Source organism: Asparagus officinalis, chromosome 10 (genome assembly GCF_001876935.1).
Source record: "Asparagus officinalis chromosome 10, Aspof.V1, whole genome shotgun sequence".
Lineage (NCBI taxonomy): Eukaryota > Viridiplantae > Streptophyta > Magnoliopsida > Asparagales > Asparagaceae > Asparagus > Asparagus officinalis.
Window position 1 is genome coordinate 50,185,668 of NC_033803.1, and position 19,324 is coordinate 50,204,991.

The 19,324-nt window shown below is 44.6% G+C and overlaps 1 protein-coding gene across 1 annotated transcript in view; it reads right to left on the reverse strand.

Moving 5' to 3' along the window:
• LOC109826724 overlaps positions 756 to 19,324 on the reverse strand; it is a 34,415-nt gene continuing 15,846 nt past the window's right edge. The window contains exons 4-5 of the mRNA XM_020393739.1: positions 15,942 to 16,234; positions 756 to 851 (exon numbers count right to left, since the gene is read on the reverse strand). Of these exons, the coding sequence (XP_020249328.1) occupies positions 756 to 851; positions 15,942 to 16,234 (389 nt within the window). The remainder of the gene's footprint in view (positions 852 to 15,941; positions 16,235 to 19,324) is intronic.

Sequence of the window (19,324 nt, forward strand, 5' to 3'; positions counted from 1 at the left end):
GAGTGGCATGCGTAGAGAGATTGCGGAATATGTAGCTAAGTGTTTTACCTGCCAGCAAGTGAAAGCAGAATATCAGAGACCAGCAGAAACTCTATAGCCTTTACCCATTCAAGAGTGGAAGTGGGAAAATATTTCTATGGATTTTATTGTATGGTTGCCAAGATCAAAGAAGGGGAATGATTCCATTTGGGTGATAGTAGAACGATTGTCACGCCCCGCTTCCTAAAATACCTAGGAATCAGAACGTGAACAAGCCCACAACGTATTAGATCAAGGAGAATAAATAAAAATAAACATTTCTCCTCAACCTAATACGCTAAGCGTCTGGAAATAAATACAATGCAAAGGCATAGGTCCTCGATCACAGATAGCAAGAATATAATGAACAACACGGAATAAAATAATACATATCACAAATGAATATCATCCAAAACATAATATTCGGGTCAAACATGCCCTTATACCAAACTGAACAAATGAATACTGAAGAAATATGAGATACATTGTTCAACAAAAATAGAAGAGAAAAGACTACAAAACAACTAGGATCATCAATTAAGATGAGATACTGAACTTCGGCCTATTCTTCAACTCTGTCTGCAAGGCACTCATGCTGAGGATCCTCTAGCTCCTGGTACATCTCCAAGCTGGACCTGTTCTTCTTCTAAGTCTGACATACACCAGAGAAAATAAGTGTACGTCAGTGTGCGTGGAACACGACAAGACCCCACAAAAGTAATAGAATGAACGAAAACCTAAGCGAAAAACGATACGATAACAGAATTGACAAAAGGAAGTGCAACTAGAAATCCAACAAAATCAATCAAGTAACAAGTTGCTCTTGCAGCTAGCTATCAGAAATCATCCAAGTAACAGGGTCATACAACTAGATGGAATTAATACTTAAAAATCTACAACAAGAGATGTAGTATGTCGAGCGAATTAATCCATACAAGGAAACCCTCATGTATATAGCATATGTCTCAAATTGTAGATAATTAAATATTAACCCCGATCTATGTATGAAAAGAAAATACAACTGACCTACATCTCACAAGAATTCATACTTAGCAAAGAAACGAGGTCATGCAACTAGCCATCCTATAACATGTCACTGGTTCACATCTCACACAAAATCAACGTTCATATCATCGGATAACTGACTGTTCACATATCCCCTACGAGCATCCAATCAAATAAATTCATGAACTAAAGTAGCGACACCAATCTACTTTGACCCAACCAACCAACCCCAGTGGCGACATCGATCCACTGTGACTGAACAAACCTACCCAAGTGGCGACACCGATCCACTGGTGCGAGCCAGGAAGATATATCAACAGTCTTAACCGATTACATGAACATAGCCTTTCCACCCCAATATCTCTTGTATTTCTAAGTTAACAACACACAAACCTCTAGGTCTTATTCACGTCACACAGATCACTATAGTCATAAACTCCTAACGATTCTCAAACACAACAAGGAACAATCAATGCAACTAATCATGTATAATAATATCATGACATATCAGATAATCAAAATTAAAAATTATAGATCATAAACAGCATCTACATAATTCAGAAAATAATCTTTTTCTAAAGTAATTCATTTTAAATTATTTCTTATAATTAATAATTCCAAAAATCTTTAAAATATTCTTTTTTTTTTAATATCTCAAAATAACCCTTTTTACAAAATAATTTTCCTTTAAACTATTTATCATATTATTATTATTTAAATATTATTCATTAACAAGCCCACACAGTTATCATAATCTTTATACCATAACATAATCAAATCACAGTATAGTCTAAGCAAATTCATAATAGGTCTAAAAATTGAAACAACAAGTCAAAGAGAAAGCCATCTTGCCTTAAAATCATGTACAAGCCTCTGAAACAAACAACAAACAATCTGCAAGTGTAAACAACACGTTCTTCCTTGCCACACGTCGATGATCTCGCCCTCGTGTCGGTATTATGCTTTACAAAGCTCTCAAAATTCATAAGAAAAAGATTTAGGATTTTTAAGGGGAGAGGGTGGCTACTAGGTTTTAGAGATATGATAAAAAAGAGGAATTTTCGTAAAAAAACATAGGTATTTATAGAGGCAAGCCCGAAACAAACCTGTTTGATCCGAACCAGGAAACCTAGTCTGACTGGGAAAATCACCTTCGGTATTTTAGCTGTAATTTTCTCATCCGATCTTAGAATGATGTGATTTAAGATTTGCTAGAAATCTGTTGAAGAGACCTACAACTTTGGTATTTTCTATTTTTTTATATTCCAACTACATCATTGTATAAAACATAGAAACTCTTAACTGGTCATTTTTCCCAGATTTCTCTTCGTGCATGTTTTGTGCATTTGCACTAAAACATAGAAACTCTTAACTGGTCATTTTTCCCAGATTTCTCTTCGTGCATGTTTTGTGCATTTGCACTCATATATTCACAAATATACATTTCGTGCATGTTTTGTGCATTTGCACTCATATATTCACAAATATACATTGAATTGATCTTAAATCAATTCTTATCATACCCAAACATCAAAATATATTATTTTTAGCATAAAATATATTTATCATTATTTATCATGAAAATTTTTAAATTTACGGGGTTTTACAACGATTGACAAAGTCGGTGCATTTCTTATCTGTGGAGATGACTTATACGGTGGAGACGTATGCGAGGATCTTCATCCAGAAGATAGTTCATTTACATAGAGTCCCAAAGATGATTATATCAGACTGAGGCTCAATCTTCACATCTCATTTGTGGAGGAGTTTCCAGAATTCTTTTGGCAGCCAGTTATCATATAGTAGCGTTTTCCACCCACAGACGGATGGTCAGACAGAGAGGGTGAATCAGGTGTTGGAGGACTAGCTACGAGCATGTGTTATAGATTTCAGGGTAGTTGGGAGGACCACATTCCATCGATTGAATTTGCTTATAATAATAGTAATCAAGATACTATCGAGATGGCACCGTATGAGGCATTGTATGGGAGGCCATGTAGATCGCCTATTTGTTAGGCAAAGTCAGAGGATAGCTTATTGCTTGGACTAGAGTTAGTGAGGCGGGCTACAGAGAAGGTAACATTGATTAGAGAGCGTATTCTTACCACTCAGAGTTGGCAAAAGAGCTACGCGGATCAGAGCCGATGACCTATGGGGTTTCAGATTGGACATTTAGTCATGTTGAAAGTATCGCTAATGAAGAGCGTTCAGCGATTTGGTAGACGGAAAAAACTTACCCTGAGATATGTTGGTCCATTCAAGATTATTAAGCGTGTTAGAGATGTTTCTTATAGATTAGATCTCCCAGCATCGATGTCAAGTGTACACAACATCTTTCATATTTCGATGCTCAAGAAGCATTTGCGTGACGAGGAGTAGTAGAGAGTGATTGATGCACCAGAGATAGAGATTCAGGATAATTTAACTACCGTAGAGGTCCCGGTTTGTATTCTTGCTAGAGAGGATAAAAGGCTTAGAAACAAAGTTATTCCGTTAGTGAAAGTTTAGTGAAACCGACAAGGAGCCAAAGAAGCCTATTGGGAGCGTGAGGAGGATGTACGTCATGACTACTCACACATGTTTGAGCAGGTAAGATATTGATGTTTGAGTATGCATATATGCATTTATGTTTATGTTATATTATTCAGCCACATTTATATTTAATGCTAGAATAGGGTACTAATACTTAGCTCCTAATCACTCGGAACATAAGGTATATATATAGTGAGTGCACGCATTTTAGAATGGGGTACTAACACTTAGTTCCGTCTAATTAGGGGTTAAGTGGGAATGCACACATTTTAGATTGTTAAGTTTAAATGTTTGCTTATGATCTATTGTTCGTGGGAAAAATTGTCTTCTTCATTGATTCCATCGATTACAAAAATCCGGTCTTTTTATAAGATCCGGTTACAACGAGATCAAAAAAGAAATAAAAATTACAACTTTCCTTGAACGAATCGCGAGCTCCTGTTTTGCGGTCACTCGCTTTTGTGGGTTCTTCGCCTGCGTCGGGGTTAATCCGTGGACCACCGCGCTGTAGGCGTATAAAATTGCTTATAGGTCCCTTAGCACAGCTCGGCACAAACCGACGAACCATCGGGCGACATATCCAAACACGAGCGTCAGTCCACAACGCCGAAGCCAAGTGACACGCAACGAAGCGGATTAACGAGGCAACGAGGCTAACGAACCGCACGCAAACAATGGAATACATCCATTCGCATGCAGAATCAAGCTAACAGTTCGGTGAGTCAACGAGTCATCCAACCATAGAACGGATTTGAACTCAAACACCGAGGTGGATTTACTATCATATTAGGATTCGGACTGTCAAATCAGAGTCTGGATCAACAACGAAGCGCAAAACCGGACAACGGACACAACACGGCAACACCTGGAGGACTCGGCCAAAACCGAGCCACCTATAGGTGGCTAGGTGGCCGAGCCACCTCTAGGTGGCCGACCCACCTCTAGGTGGCCGACCCACCTCTAGGTGGCCGACCCAGATCTGTGCCAAGGCACAGATCTGAGAGCCTATAAATAGAGGGCTTGAGCTCATTTTTTGAAGGTTGGAACTTCGAGAGCCGAAACTCTGCCAAATTGAGAACTGAGCTTGGAAGTTTTGAAGACTTGAAGACTTGGACATTCAGATCTGGTTCTTAGCGAGCATCCACGTCACAAAAGGCAGGAGTTCGAGAGAGAGAAATCAGATCTGAGATCTACACGAAGTAATACTCCGGATCAAAGCTTGGCCTTTGATCCCGAGAATTAAAGGCTATTATTTCCTTGGTGAAATAGTACCCCCCCGGCTGTTATTTCCTTAGTGAGATAACACCCGTCAAATCGTGTAGATCCGACCGGATCTAGATCGCACGGTGGTCCACGGATTAACCCCGGCGTTGGCAAAGAACCCACACAAGCGAGTGACCGCAAAACAGGAGCTTGTGATTCGTTCGAAAGGAAAGTTGTAATCTTTTTATTTTTTTTTCTTTGATTTTGTTGTAACCGGATCTTATAAAAAGACTGGATCTTTTGTAATCAAAAAGCAATTACTTGAGAGAACAATGAAATCAATGAAGAACACAATTTTTCCCGCGAACAATCTGGCGACCACAGTGGGAGCCAACGATCTCGCTGCCGAGATCGTCACGTCACAGCCGCGGATTTGTCATCCTCGTCCGGATCTATCTCCCCCCGCAAGTCCAAGAAGTTCTCCTCCAGGAGAAAAGTTCGTTGGTACGAAGAAGTACAGAATGCCAACAAAGCTCTCACCCCAACTGATGCCAAAGTCGCATCAGGTGAAGTTCCACCAACCTCCAGCGAGGTCAAACCTGTTCTTGCCGACGCCTCTACTATTGAGGGCGTTGTGACTCTCTCAAAGAGAGCCCGCCAAAGGTGATGTCAACGCTTGGCGCGGCAACTCGCGAAAGCGATGGAGTCCACCGACGGAGTCCGCTATCACGCGGATCTGAAGAACAGGAGAGGCAAACAGCCTCAACAACTGAAGAATGGTAGCTCCTCCAAGCCGCCAACGAACGAATGGATCCGGGTCAAATGGAACCGTTCGACACTTGAAGAGCGGATTCACAAACGCCGCACGTTACTCGCACAAGCAAAAATTCTTGTGCAGGAGGCCAAGAAATTGGAGGAAGAAAGAGTGGCCAAAAAGCCGCCATCAACCCGCCAAGTGTGGAGGCCGAAGCAACCTCCAACAAAAGTTCAACCACCGGCGAATCAACCCAAGTCGCCGGTAATTCCAATAATTTCTCTGGGAGATCATGCAGAATCATCCCGAAAGAAGAAGCCAGTTTTGGAGTGCCTCGGTCCACTTCCCGATGAGCGATGAAGAAGCCCCGGACGACTCAACATGCTGGGGGTCGCCGCCATCCTCAACATGCCAAAGAAATCATGGTAGCTACGCGCACCAATTTGCGCATTGAGGTCCAGGAGCCCGCTGACAATTCACACCCACAAAGGCATGTTTCGAGGCGTGTAACTTTTGAAAGCCCAAAGAAGGCAGCTCGCCCTCAGAAAGAAACATTATAGTCCGATGACGATAGTGTTATACCTGAGAAGTCGTGCCAACACACGATAGGTTACTCCGACCGTCAAGCCGACGAGTTATACTATTGTGATGGGAACACGAGGAAAACCAGGAAGAGGAGTCCTTAAAGACCAGAGACTCAATGCCCTTGTTCCAAACTCATTCGGGCGGTATTATCTGAGTGTAACTGCATCAAGACGGTCCCCGAAAGAGTTTCGGTTTTCAAAAGGCTCAGCACCGAAACACCAAAACCAAGGCCTAGGCGTTTCCGACGAAGAAGAACGGTGGTTGAAGACGGAGAATTTCCGAGAGTCACCACTAACATGACCAGCAGAGGGACATCGGCACGGGATAATCTCGAGTCGATTCTGAAAGCATCCCAGCGTATAACCCGTCTACAGTCTGGAGCCATCAAACGAAAAAATTACGGTAGGGTTCGGACAAGGGTACCTTCAGAAGATGAAGAGTCGGATGCCGGTTCGGCGGTCGCATCTGACAACACAGTATCCAGCGAGGGGCAACCCCACGAGGCACTTATGATAAGTGCAGAACAAGTGGCCAAGATGCTCAAAGAAGCCATGGCTAAACAACAGGAAACCTTCAGGTTCGAAATGCAGATGGCCATGCAGAATATGAGAGAAATGCATGAGCAACAAATTCAAGCACTGGCGAACCAGCAAGGCGAACCAAGTCGTCGTAACCAGGTTCATCAAGAAGATGAGGAGACGAATGCGAATGAAGTTCACAATGCCACTAATCCTCCCGTCAATGTAGGGGGTGGTAACGAGAATGCTAGCGAAAACACAGATGAAAGCCTGAAAATTAAAAACCTCGAGAGCAAAATCAATACATTGATTTCCGCTCCAGAGACGAAAAAGACGGGCATTCCTTGTCCATACCCAAGAGAGTGGGAATCTATCCCATATCCGACGAAGTTCAACCTAATTAACTTCACACCGTTTAATGGGATGGGTTCACCCACTCAGCATTTGATTTACTTCAAATCACACCTGGGGGTTATCTCTGGTAATGAGCCTCTGATGGTACGGTCCTTCGTTGGCACTCTTCGTGGAGCTGCCTTCGATTGGTATCGTCGCCTCAAGCCAGGAAGCGTGAATAGCTGGGACGACATGGAGACTAAATTCCTCGCTAATTTCTTCAACGACGACACAGAGATATCCATCGGGTCGTTGCTGGACGAGAAGCAGAAAGACGGGGAATTGGTTGACACCTTTATCAAAAGGTTCGGGAACAGGGCGATGAACTGTCGGGACCCAATCACCGAGGAATTCATTCTCCAGACTTGCCACAACAACCTCGCGTTGGACGTGTTGGAAGCAATGGGGACAGCACTATCCAAGACATGGAAGGATCTGAATGTCCGAGGAGAGCAAGCCGAGCGGTTCCTCAGATGGAAGAAGGCAGAGAGAGGCCAACAGGCGACGAATGCTCCACAGCAAAATTTCGTCCCACGAGGGAAAGGTAAGGCACATGCTAATGCAGTTGATGCTAATCAAACTTTCCAATTGCAACCTCAGCAACAGCAGCAGCAACAAGCACCACAACAATCTCGGGGGCAATGGCAACAACGGCCTCAGAAGCAGAAATCTTCGGAGCCGAGGTTTCCTAAAGTGTATTCCTTCAAGGATGACGAAGTTCCCGGCATCTTTAAGTACCTGTTGGAGAATAACAAAATCCAGCTGCCGGCGATTGTAGATCAAGAAGGGGCTAGCAAAGTGACGGATCCGAAGTATTGCGCATACCATAGAGTGGTCCATCACCCTACCAAGTCGTGCTACCACCTCAAGGACAAGATCCAGGCGTTAATCGATGTAGGTGTCATAACCCCAAAGCCGTCCAAAAATGTCGGAGCGAACGCAGTGTCAATCAGCTTTGGATCAGTGCCCACAGCGTGGTTTGAACCAAAACGCATCACCAAAGTGGGAATGAAGATAGTCAACGACGACCCGCATGGACAGCGCTAAAAAGGACTTGTGCCACATACAGCCCCAAATGGCAAAATCCTCTGGGTTCACCCCGACCTGATTGAAGATGAACAATGGGCCAGATCGTCATCCAAGAAGAAGTCAAAAGGGAAAGGGAAATCTTGCTGCGGAGTCTCTACTATCCCAGGAGAAGATGACGAAAGAATCCTAGCTTTCCCTCTCTCCGAAGAAGAACAAGAAGTTTTTGCGACCCGGAGTGGAAATGAGTATCACTTCAAGTACCCATCTCACAAGAAGTTTTTGCGACCCGGAGTGGAAATGAGTATCACTTCAAGTACCCATCTCCTGGTGATCAGTTAGCTGAGCAGGGGGTGACTAAACCCATCTCCTGGTGATCAGTTAGCTGAGCAGGGGGTGACTAAACGAGGACCAGCCAAAACTCTCACGGAGTTGGGTGTGATTACGGTTCCTAAACTGGTTGAAGAAGCTCGACGACAGCCGGTTGATAAACAGAATGAAAAGAGGCCCCAGGAGGTTCAAAATCCGAAGCAGTCTCGTTTCAGTCGTCCGATTGGAAGAGATAAACCGGAAAGCTCAAACACTCCGCACAGCTTCGATATTATGGCTCAACTAGCCAACATTCCAGCACGGATAACGCTGTATGAGTTGCTGCGGTTGTCTAAGGAAACCAGGGAGGCCTTGCAAGAAGCTTTGGCCAATTCAGAGGTGTTTCTGACTCAAATCAAACCGGTGCCTGAAGGGCTAGAACCGCTGAGTCAACACTGCAATATAGCGACTAAGAACCTTCCCTGCATTACTTTCACCAAAGAAGATATGCAGACGAAGAATTCGAACCACGATCGACCGCTATATTTCATCGGGTACATCGGCTCCAGCAAAGTCAACCGAATCCAAGTGGATCCGGGTTCTGCTGTGAGTATTATGCCGCTTCGCTTGATGCATTTCCCCGGTATTCCAGTTAGCAAGTTGGCATCCACGGGCACTGTTATCTACGGATTCAACACTAGCGGGTCAAGACCTTTGGGTAAAATCTGGGTAAAGTGTCAAATGGGAGATTTGAAGACAGAAGTCACATGTTATGTGATCGATGCCGAGACTTCATATAACTTACTATTGGGTCGGCCTTGGATCCATAGTAATGTTATAATTCCCTCCACACTCCATCAGTGTTTAAAGTATGTCGACACTGATAATAAGGTTAGGACGGTGGTCGCGGATAAGCAACCATTCAAAGGGTATGAGAATTATTTCACTGATTCTCTCCTTTATGGTAACGAATCCGATACTGAATCATCGGCCCATGGCACGGACAGCGGAGAAGAAGCTGATACCGAAGCCGGATTTGATTACAATGGAGGTTATGTTTTAAACGACATTGTACCCTTGGTAATCAACCTTGACGATGAACAATCGTCAGAGGGAAGTTGTAACTGGCAACTTGCCAATAATGAAATAAATAACGATTTGGAGTACTCCTTGTCTCTTGATGATGTGATGAAAGAGTTGTATGATAATCCTGATTTGTATCTGCCGCTTCGATCGTCCTACATAACAAAGGAACGCCTTCAACATTCCTTCGGAACAACCCTGGTCATCCCGAACAAAATAGGAGGTGCAAAAGAAGTAATTTACGGTAAAGGAAAAAGCTCTCCATTACCAGATCATTTCCTAAGAGAAGATGAGGATGATGACAAACATGGTCGGCATTTATCTAAGTACAGTCCGAAAGCGCGCAAACTCATGGAAAAACAAGGATATGATTTCACACTCGGAGAAGGTCTATACTTCGATCGAGGTCCTCGTATTCCAGCCAAAGCGGCATATGTACCAAAAGGGAAACCGGACGATTATTATAAATACAAACGAGGGTTAGGGTATGAATCTTTTTCAGAAGACGAATGTTGCTGGTTAATCAATGACCAATCATCTGGGCAATATAGAGATGGGCACCCACCAGATTCTTCAGAATGGGACTCGGATACAAGTCTAGGGGAGGCTTTCAAAGCCCTAATGGCGAACATGGCTACAACTGATCCGTCCACAATGGAAGACGACGATCAAATGCCAACATGAGAAGACCCGTGGGTTCATCACCTGAACATGCAGTATGGTGATAGGTTCGAACAGAGAGAACCCCCCACTGAAGATAAAATAGTCCAAGTTAACATGGGCGACGAAGCCAACCCAAAGCCGATATTCATCGGCGATAGTCTTCCCTCAAATGAGAAGGAGGAATTAGTTGCCCTCATCAGGGAATATATTGACGTCTTCGCGTGAAACTATGAAGATATGCCAGGGCTCGACCCTAATGTGGCAATGCACCGCCTCGATATCAAGCCGGATGCCAAACCTGTCAAACAACAGCAAAGACGGTTTCATCCACAGATTATGGAAGCCATTGAGGCAGAGGTTAAGAAGTTGATCGAATCAGGATTTATCCGAGAGGAACAACATCCAGACTGGTTAGCCAACATCGTTCCCGTCATGAAGAAGAATGGCAAAATCAGGATTTGCATCGACTTCAGGAACCTGAATGAAGCATGTCCGAAAGATGATTTCCCTCTCCCAATCACGGATGTCATTATCGACAATACATGCGGGTTTGAGAGAATGTCTTTTATGGATGGTTTTTCAGGATATAACCAAATCAAGATGCACCCAGATGACGAGAAGCATACAGCGTTCAGAACGCCCCTTGGTGTCTTTTGCTACACGGTGATGCCTTTCGGTCTAAAGAATGCAGGCGCCACGTACCAGCGAGCAATGACTAAGATTTTCCAAGAACATCTCAGGAAAACAGTCGAGTGCTACGTTGATGATTTGGTTGTAAAAAGCCGCAACAAAGAAGATCACATCAAGGACTTGAAGACGATGTTCGATCTCATGCGGAGTCATCAATTGAAGATGAACCCCACTAAATCCTTCCTTGGAATGTCCAGCGAAAAATTCCTTGGGTTCGTCGTCACCACTAAAGGTATACATATCGATCCTGATAAGGTGAAGGCGATACATGAACTGCAACCCCCTAGAAATCTAAGAGAGCTCAGAGGATTGCAAGGGCGTTTAGCTTACATCCGGCGGTTCATTTCGAATCTTTCTGGGAAGTGCCAACCGTTCTCCAAGCTAAACAAGAAAGGCGTGTCATTTATCTGGGACGACGCCTGCCAAAAAGCATTCGAAGATATCAAAACATATCTAGCGAATCCTCCTGTTCTCGTTGCACCAAAATCAGGTAGACCGTTCTTGATTTACATCAAGGCGATGAACCACTCGATAAGTGCCTTACTAGCACAAGACGATGATAATGGTCACGAACAGGCAGTCTATTACCTAAGTCGGACCTTGGTAGGCACCGAGTCTCGATATCCGATGATTGAGAAAGAATGCCTCGCATTAGTATTTGCAATGTAAAAGATGCGGCATTACCTGGTCGGCCAGACGATTTACGTCATTTCCAATGTTAATCCAGTACGGGTATTTATGACGCAACCGGCCTCTATGAATTGGCGGTTAGCAAAGTGGGCCCTTCTCTTGTCCCAATATGATTTGCACTTCAAACATCAGAAGTCGATCAAAGGACAAGCGATTTGTGATCTTCTGGCGACAAACCCGACCACTGAAACCCACGAGGTTAACACCACATCGCACCAACAAGTATGGCAATTATACTTTGATGGTGCTTCGAGGGCAGTTAATAGGGTAATAACCCCGGGAGGTTCTACAGTTTCCTCCGGGGTTGGGGTTGTCTTAATTTCCCCGGGGAAGCATGTGATGCCTCGGGCCTATTCATTGACTAGTCCGTGTTCCAATAACGTAGCTGAGTACAACGCACTTCTCATTGGACTTAGTTTCGCCAAAGAACTGGGGGTTGAATATCTCGAAGCTTTCGGGGATTCTCAATTGATAGTCAACCAAGTCCGTGGAGAGTATGAAGTCAGGAACCAAGACCTGATCCCGTACCACCAGGAAGTCATCAAAATGGCAGAATATTTTAAAGAATTCTTTATTGAATACATCCCTCATCTCCAGAACGCTTATGCGGATGCACTGGCACCACTAGCGGTATCACTTGCGCAGCCTCCTGAAACTGAACTATTAGTCACAGTAAGGACGCATCAGCTCTGCATACCCATATACGATATGGATATTGAAGAAGAAGATGACGGAAACATAAACGCCAAGGAGGTGAATTCAACCCAAATTGGGTCTGAGTCCCGAGATTGGCGCTTTCCTATCATTGACTACGTCCAATATGGTATTTTGCCAGAGCATGTAAAAGAAAGAGAATCAATCCGCCGAAGAGCGCCAAGATTCTTCTATAATACCGAGACCCATATGTTATACCGTAGAGGGTACGATGGTTTGTTACTCCGATGCCTTTCGAACAAAGAAGCAGAAGAAGTTCTTAAGGAAGCACACGAAGGAGAATGTGGTGCGCATCAGCCCGGTCCCAAACTGTATGACCGCATCAGGAGAATGAGATATTTTTGGCCAACAATGGTTCGTGACGCGATCGAATACGCCCGAGAGTGTCATGCTTGTCAAATACATGCAAATTATATGCATCAACCACCAGAGCATTTACACACGTCAACCACGTCTTGGCCGTTTGAGACATGGGGCATGGACATTGTCGGTCCCATTTTTCCCCTTCAGTCAAATGTGATCGATTCATTCTCGTAATCACGGATTACTTTTCAAAGTGGGCTAAAGCGATCCCGCTTAGAGAAGTGAAGACGAATAACGTCATCAGTTTTATCAAACATCATGTCATCTACAAAGCGATCCCGCTTAGAGAAGTGAAGACGAATAACGTCATCAGTTTTATCAAACATCATGTCATCTACAGACACGGCGTGCCAAGACGGATCATTCATGACAACGGTCCATAGTTCATAAGCAACACCTTCGTCAGGTTTTGTGATAAGTTCAAAATTGAAGATGTTTCGTCGACAGCTTATTATCCCGCAACGAATGGATTAGCTGAGGCGTTCAACAAGACGATCAATAAGATTTTGTCAAAGCTCGTGAAGACCAATAAACGAGACTGGGACGATAAACTCGGTGAAGCACTCTGGGCTTATCGCACCACCATACGCACACCCACAGGGGCCACCCTATATTCGTTGGTATACGGATGTGAAGCTGTGCTACCATTGGAGATTCAAATCCCATCCCTTCGGATCGCTCTCGCAACCGAGATGACGACAGAATGAGTTGTATCAAGCCAGAATATCTAGGGCTTTTAACAAGAGAGTCCGACAGATAAGCTTCAAGGAAGGAGATCTGGTCCTCGCTGCTCGCCGACCGATAATCCTCAACTCCAAGAAGAAAGGTAAATTTGAACCCAAATGGGAAGGGCCGTTTGTGATAGACACAGTCTACTCAAACGGCGCATATCGCCTGATTACTCAAGAGGGCGCCAGGCAATTAATGCCAATAAATGGGAAGTTCCTGAAAAAGTACTATCCCTAGTACATTCAGGATAACCCATTTACCAGGAAGTTCCTTGAAGAATATTACACTTAATATTCTAGAGGATAACCCAAAATCATTTTTCACCACCAAAATCCCTCACGGATCAATTCCAATTGACAGTGGGTCCACCAAAAAAATGTCTTTCTGGCCCTCTTGACTCTTTTCATGAACAAGAGGTCCACCTTCAGTTCGGAGTCTCCTTTCGATAAACGAAAGAACTCCCTTCTCTTTCTCTTTGGTCAAGCCTTCCCATGGTTATAGCCAAAGTTGAAATTCCACTTCGATAAACGAAGAATTCATTTTCAGATTAGATAACCAGTCCTATAAAATGTAAGTTTATCTAGATCTTCCAGATTCTCAGAGTGGAGATCCCACTTCTAGTTTCTTTTGCGCTGGAAATAGAATATAAAATTCTTCCTTTCCAGAATCAGGGAATAGAATATAAAATTCTTCCTTCCTTGTATTCGGGTTCGCCTTCACCCTAAAAGAAGACCGGGAAATAGAATATAAAATTCTTCCTTTCCCGCACCAACCTTTTCTAAGAATCTATCAATCTAGGATTCATCCTAGGAAGTTTATCCCGAATCCTAAGCAGGGATAAGTCTGCGCCTAACACGCGCTGCCGGTTTAGTCTTTTCCCGCACAAAAAGACACCAGAGTCTGATTCTGGGGTATTTTATCCTGAAACCTAAGCAAGGATAAGTCTGCGCTTAACCCGCGCTGCCGGTTAGCTCTTAACCGTTAAAAAGAACACTCGTCCGCATATTCAACATTGCGGCAGGTTGTTATTAATAACACCAAAATCCATGCCTTACACGCATGGGGAATTTCATCCTGAATCCTAAGAAAGGATATGCCGACGCCTAACACGCGTCGCCGGTTTAGTCTTTCGCCGTAGAAAAAGACACCAAAAGACCAGTCTGGGATATTTTATCCCGAAACCTAAGTAGGGATAAAGTCAACACCTAACACGTGTTGCCGGGTAGCCTATTCCCGTAACAATGGCGAAGTCTATGTATTCGACATCATAGCACGAAGTCTAAGGGAGTTCATTCCCTTAGCACAACGTTACATGCGGAACGGATTCCGATAATCCGCATGCTAGCCCGACTCAAACGGTAGTCGGTAAAGGCTAATCAAACCCGTTGAAGGCTGGGGGTTAGCCAAAAATCCTAAAGTCAACACCTAACACGTGTCGCCGGGTAGCCTATTCCCGTAACAATGGCGAAGTCTATGTATTCGACATCATAGCACGAAGTCTAAGGGAGTTCATTCCCTTAGCACAACGTTACATGCGGAACGGATTCCGATAATCCGCATGCTAGCCCGACTCAAACGGTAGTCGGTAAAGGCTAATCAAACCCGTTGAAGGCTGGGGGTTTGCCAAAAATCCTATGAGTATTATGGTCAATCATTTCAAACGGAATGAGGAATCATAATAAAGATAAAGACAAAAATCAGGTCCACTAAAGAGAATCAAATGTCAAGGTTTTCAGCAAATAAAATCATACATCAAGCCCATGGCTAAGAACCTGCTGACTGAATTCAGACAGCTTCTCATCATAAGAGCGTCTAAGCTCCTCCTGCAACTCAGCTCTGACAGACTCTTCGTTCGCGGCTAAAGTCCTCACAGCAACCTCCTCTGTCTCAGCCAGTGTCTGCTTCAAGGACTTCAGCTCATCAGATAAAGCAGCATGTGCTTGCTGATTTTGCATCTTCGCGTCTTCCTTCTCACGGAGTTCTCGTCGGAGCTGATCTATCTGAGAATCAAGCTCCTCAAGGGAAGATGATCTAGTGGCAAGATCAGCCTCAACTCGATCTATGCGGCCCCGCTGCACCTGAATCTCGAGCTCGGCAACCATCCGAGTACTGCGCCATGTCTGTAAGCGAGCATCCAACTCGGCAGCAACGAATGAAGAGGCACCTGTATCCCGGAGCTCATGAAACATCTGAAGCTCACGCTCTAAGCGATCAAGGTCATCAACCATAGCCGTCGCCAGATCCGGACATCCTATGTCCCTAATCAAATTTATCTTGGAATCGAGGTAGGGCTTAAATTGGCGAAGAGCCTCCAGTTCTCCTCTATAAACATTTTGAACTCTGGTCCTCTCGAATTCAAAATCTTTTAGAGTCCTCTCCCCTTGGACGGTCCTAATCCCTGTCCTATTAGCAATGCTGTTATAAGCATCTATCTTAGTTCGCAGACGACGTTGCCGTTCGTACAAGTTCGCAACGATGATTTCTTGCTCTGATATGTGTCTCGCTCGGGCCTTACGCTCGTGCATCCTCTGAATCTGAGCATCGATCATGAGCGGTGTGACCTCATTATGTGGGTCGTAGTGTACTAGCTCTTCCAAACGATACATGAGTTCCTCTAAGCAAGTCAACCTTAACTCACATCGTCCAGCTAGCCAGAGGCCACCTACATGCTGAATGTCTTTAAGACTATCTGTTATGAAAGGGAGCAAATCATAAAATCTGGCCGTTTGTTGCATGACTTTCTCTAATTCTTGGAGGATGCCCTGCACGGATTCAGGGACCGGGAGGACAAATTCTGGGCTAGGCATAATTGCAGCAATGGGATCCTCTTCCCCTTCATCATCGGATATCAGGATGATTTCGGGTCTCACCGTCCTCCTATCGTGGGAATTCAACCGAGGAAGTGGACCAATAGCCTGTCTGGCAGAAACCAAAGAGAAAACCTCCGTAGGGAACTCGGCTGCAACAAAGCAAGGATAGAGTCAGAAAATTATCCATGAATTAAATCCGTCTTATAAAAGAGCGAAATAAGATCATCCACGGGGTAATTGGAGAGACGATTTTGAGTGTCTTACACTGGAAGAACGGTATGCATCATCACGTAAATAACGTGGTAACATACACCGACCTACAAAGTGTAAAATAACACGAAATCGCCCCAATATACCGGAAGATTTGAACTTGCCAAGCAAAGCCCATCTTTAAAGCGTCGATCCTCACCAAGGAGAATCAAGGCTCTTCCCGATTGCCTCACCAAGGAGAACAACGTGGGGATATAAAAAAAAGGACTGATTTACAAATTTCCAGAAAAAAGAGGACTAATTTGTAAATTTCCAAATATACCAAAAAATAGCTCACCAGCGTACGAGGGAAGCACGCCATCAGCCGACACAGCAGGGGAGCGACCTCTCGGGACACGCGACATGATAATCTGCGAAATAAATTAGGGGATCAGATCCAGAAAAAATTCCCCTTTTTATTGTAATTCTACCCCCCTGAAAGATGAGCTCGAGGCGCCAAATCATAATCCTAACCCTCACATGCGATCCCACAAGTTCATAAATTGAATTAAGCATGAAATATGCTAAAATTGTGGAGGATTTACCTGAGGGAAAGCTCGAAGATCCGACAAAAATCAAATTTTGAAAGAGGCTCAGACCACGTGCTCGAGGGGCCTGAGAGGAATTTCTGTATGAAGATTTTTGAGGTATTTTTCAGCCTAAGATCCAAAGGAGGGATGGATCTAGGGCAATTATAAAGATTTGAGAGAAAAAGGATGCAAGAGGGAAGAGGAATCTAAGAAGTAGGAGGAAAGGGTGGCCGGCCCTAGAAGGAGAAGGAAAAGAGGCTTTTATAGCCTTGAACCAGTCTTGAACCAGCCCTGAACCAGACCGGACCAGGTTGAACCAGACCAGACCAGTCCAAATCAGTTCAAAAGAGGCTAAACCAGGCTGAACCAGGCCAAACCAGACTGAACCAGACCAGACCAGAATGAACCAGTCTGAACCAGTCTTGAACCAGTCCTGAACCAGCCTTGAACCAGGTTGAACCAGCCTTGAACCAGGTTGAACCAGTTTGAACCAAATTTGAACCAGAATTCAAATTGAAGCCGAATCGAGCATCAAAATAACTTCAAATCGACCGAGGGTTCAGTCCTTTTGAAGGAATCAAGAACAGAAGCCATTCCAAAGTCCCGTTACACCGACTAAAGGTTGGGACAATCATATCCAAAGTATTCCAGACTCTTCTATAAAAGAACGAGGCTGAAATACTTTGGAGGGGGTATCTGTAGGCGTATAAAATTGCTTATAGGTCCCTTAGCACAGCTCGGCACAAACCGACGAACCATCGGGCGACATATCCAAACACGAGCGTCAGTCCACAACGCCGAAGCCAAGTGACACGCAACGAAGCAGATTAACGAGAGGCAACGAGGCTAACGAACCGTACACAAACAATGGAATACATCCATTCGCATGCGGAATCAAGCTAACAGTTCGGTGTGTCAACGAGTCATCCAACCATAGAACGGATTTGAACTCAAACACCGAGGCAGATTTACTGCCATATTGGGATTCAGACTGTCAAATCAGAGTCCGGATCATTAACGAAGCGTAAAACCGGACAACGGACACAACACGGCAACACCTGGAGGACTCGGCCAAAACCGAGCCACCTCTAGGTGGCTCGGCCAAAGCCGAGCCACCTAGAGGTGGCTAGGTGGCCGAGCCACCTCTAGGTGGCCGGCCCAGATCTGTGCCAAGGTACAGATCTGAGAGCCTATAAATAGAGGGCTTGAGCTCATTTTTTGAAGGTTGGAACTTCGAGAGCCGAAACTCTGCCGAATTGAGAACTGAGCTTGGAAGTTTTGAAGACTTGAAGACTTGGACATTCAGATCTGGTTCTTGGCGAGCATCCACGTCACAAAAGGCAGGAGTTCGAGAGAGAGAAATCAAATCTGAGATCTACACGAAGTAATACTTCGGATCAAAGTTTGGCCTTTGATCCCGAGAACTAAAGGCTATTATTTCCTTGGTGAAATAGTACCCCCCGGCTATTATTTCCTTAGTGAGATAACACCCGTCAAATCGTGTAGATCCGACCGGATCTAGATCGCACGGTGGTCCACGGATTAACCCCGGCGTTGGCAAAGAACCCACACAAGCGAGTGACCGCAAAACAGGAGCTCATGATTCGTTCGAAAAGAAAGTTGTAATCTTTTTATTTTTTTTCATTGATTTCGTTGTAACCGGATCTTATAAAAAGACCGGATCTTTTGTAAACAAAAAGCAATTACTTGAGAGAACAATGAAATCAATGAAGAACACAATTTTTCCCACGAACACGCGCGATCTAGATCCGGTCGGATCTACACGGTATAACGGGTGTTATCTCACGAAGGAAATAATAGCCGGGGGGTACTATTTCACCAAGGAAATAGTAGCCTTCTCGGGATCAAAGGCCAAGCTTTGATCCGGAGTGTAACCGCGTAGATCTCAGATCCGATCCCTCTCGAACTCCTGCCTCTTTTGACGTGGACGATCGCCGAGCACCGGATCTAAAAAAGTAAGTCTTCAAAGCTTCAAATCTCCAAGGTTTAGATCTCAATTCAGCAGAGCTTCGCCGTCAAAAATTCCAACCCTTCAAAATGAGCCATGCCTAGCCTATTTATAGGCACTCGAACCTGTGCCTTGGCACAGGTGGCCGGCCACCCATGGGTGGCTCGGCCACTGAGCCACCATGGGGTGGCTCGGCCACCCCATGGGGTGGCTCGGCCGCCGAGCCACCCGGGTGACTCATCTTTTGGCCGGGCTTCGCCGTTGTGTCCGTTGTCCGGTTTTGCGGTTTATCCGAGTTTTATTGTTGATCTGGACTCTGATTTGGTGTCTGGATCCTGATTTAGCAGTAAATCCACTATGGTGTTTGAGTTCGAATCCGTTCTATGGTTGGATGACTCGTTGACTCACCGAACTGTTAGCTTGATTCCGCATGCGAATGGATGTATTCCATTGTTTGCGTACGGTTCGTTAGCCTCGTTGCCTCGTTAATC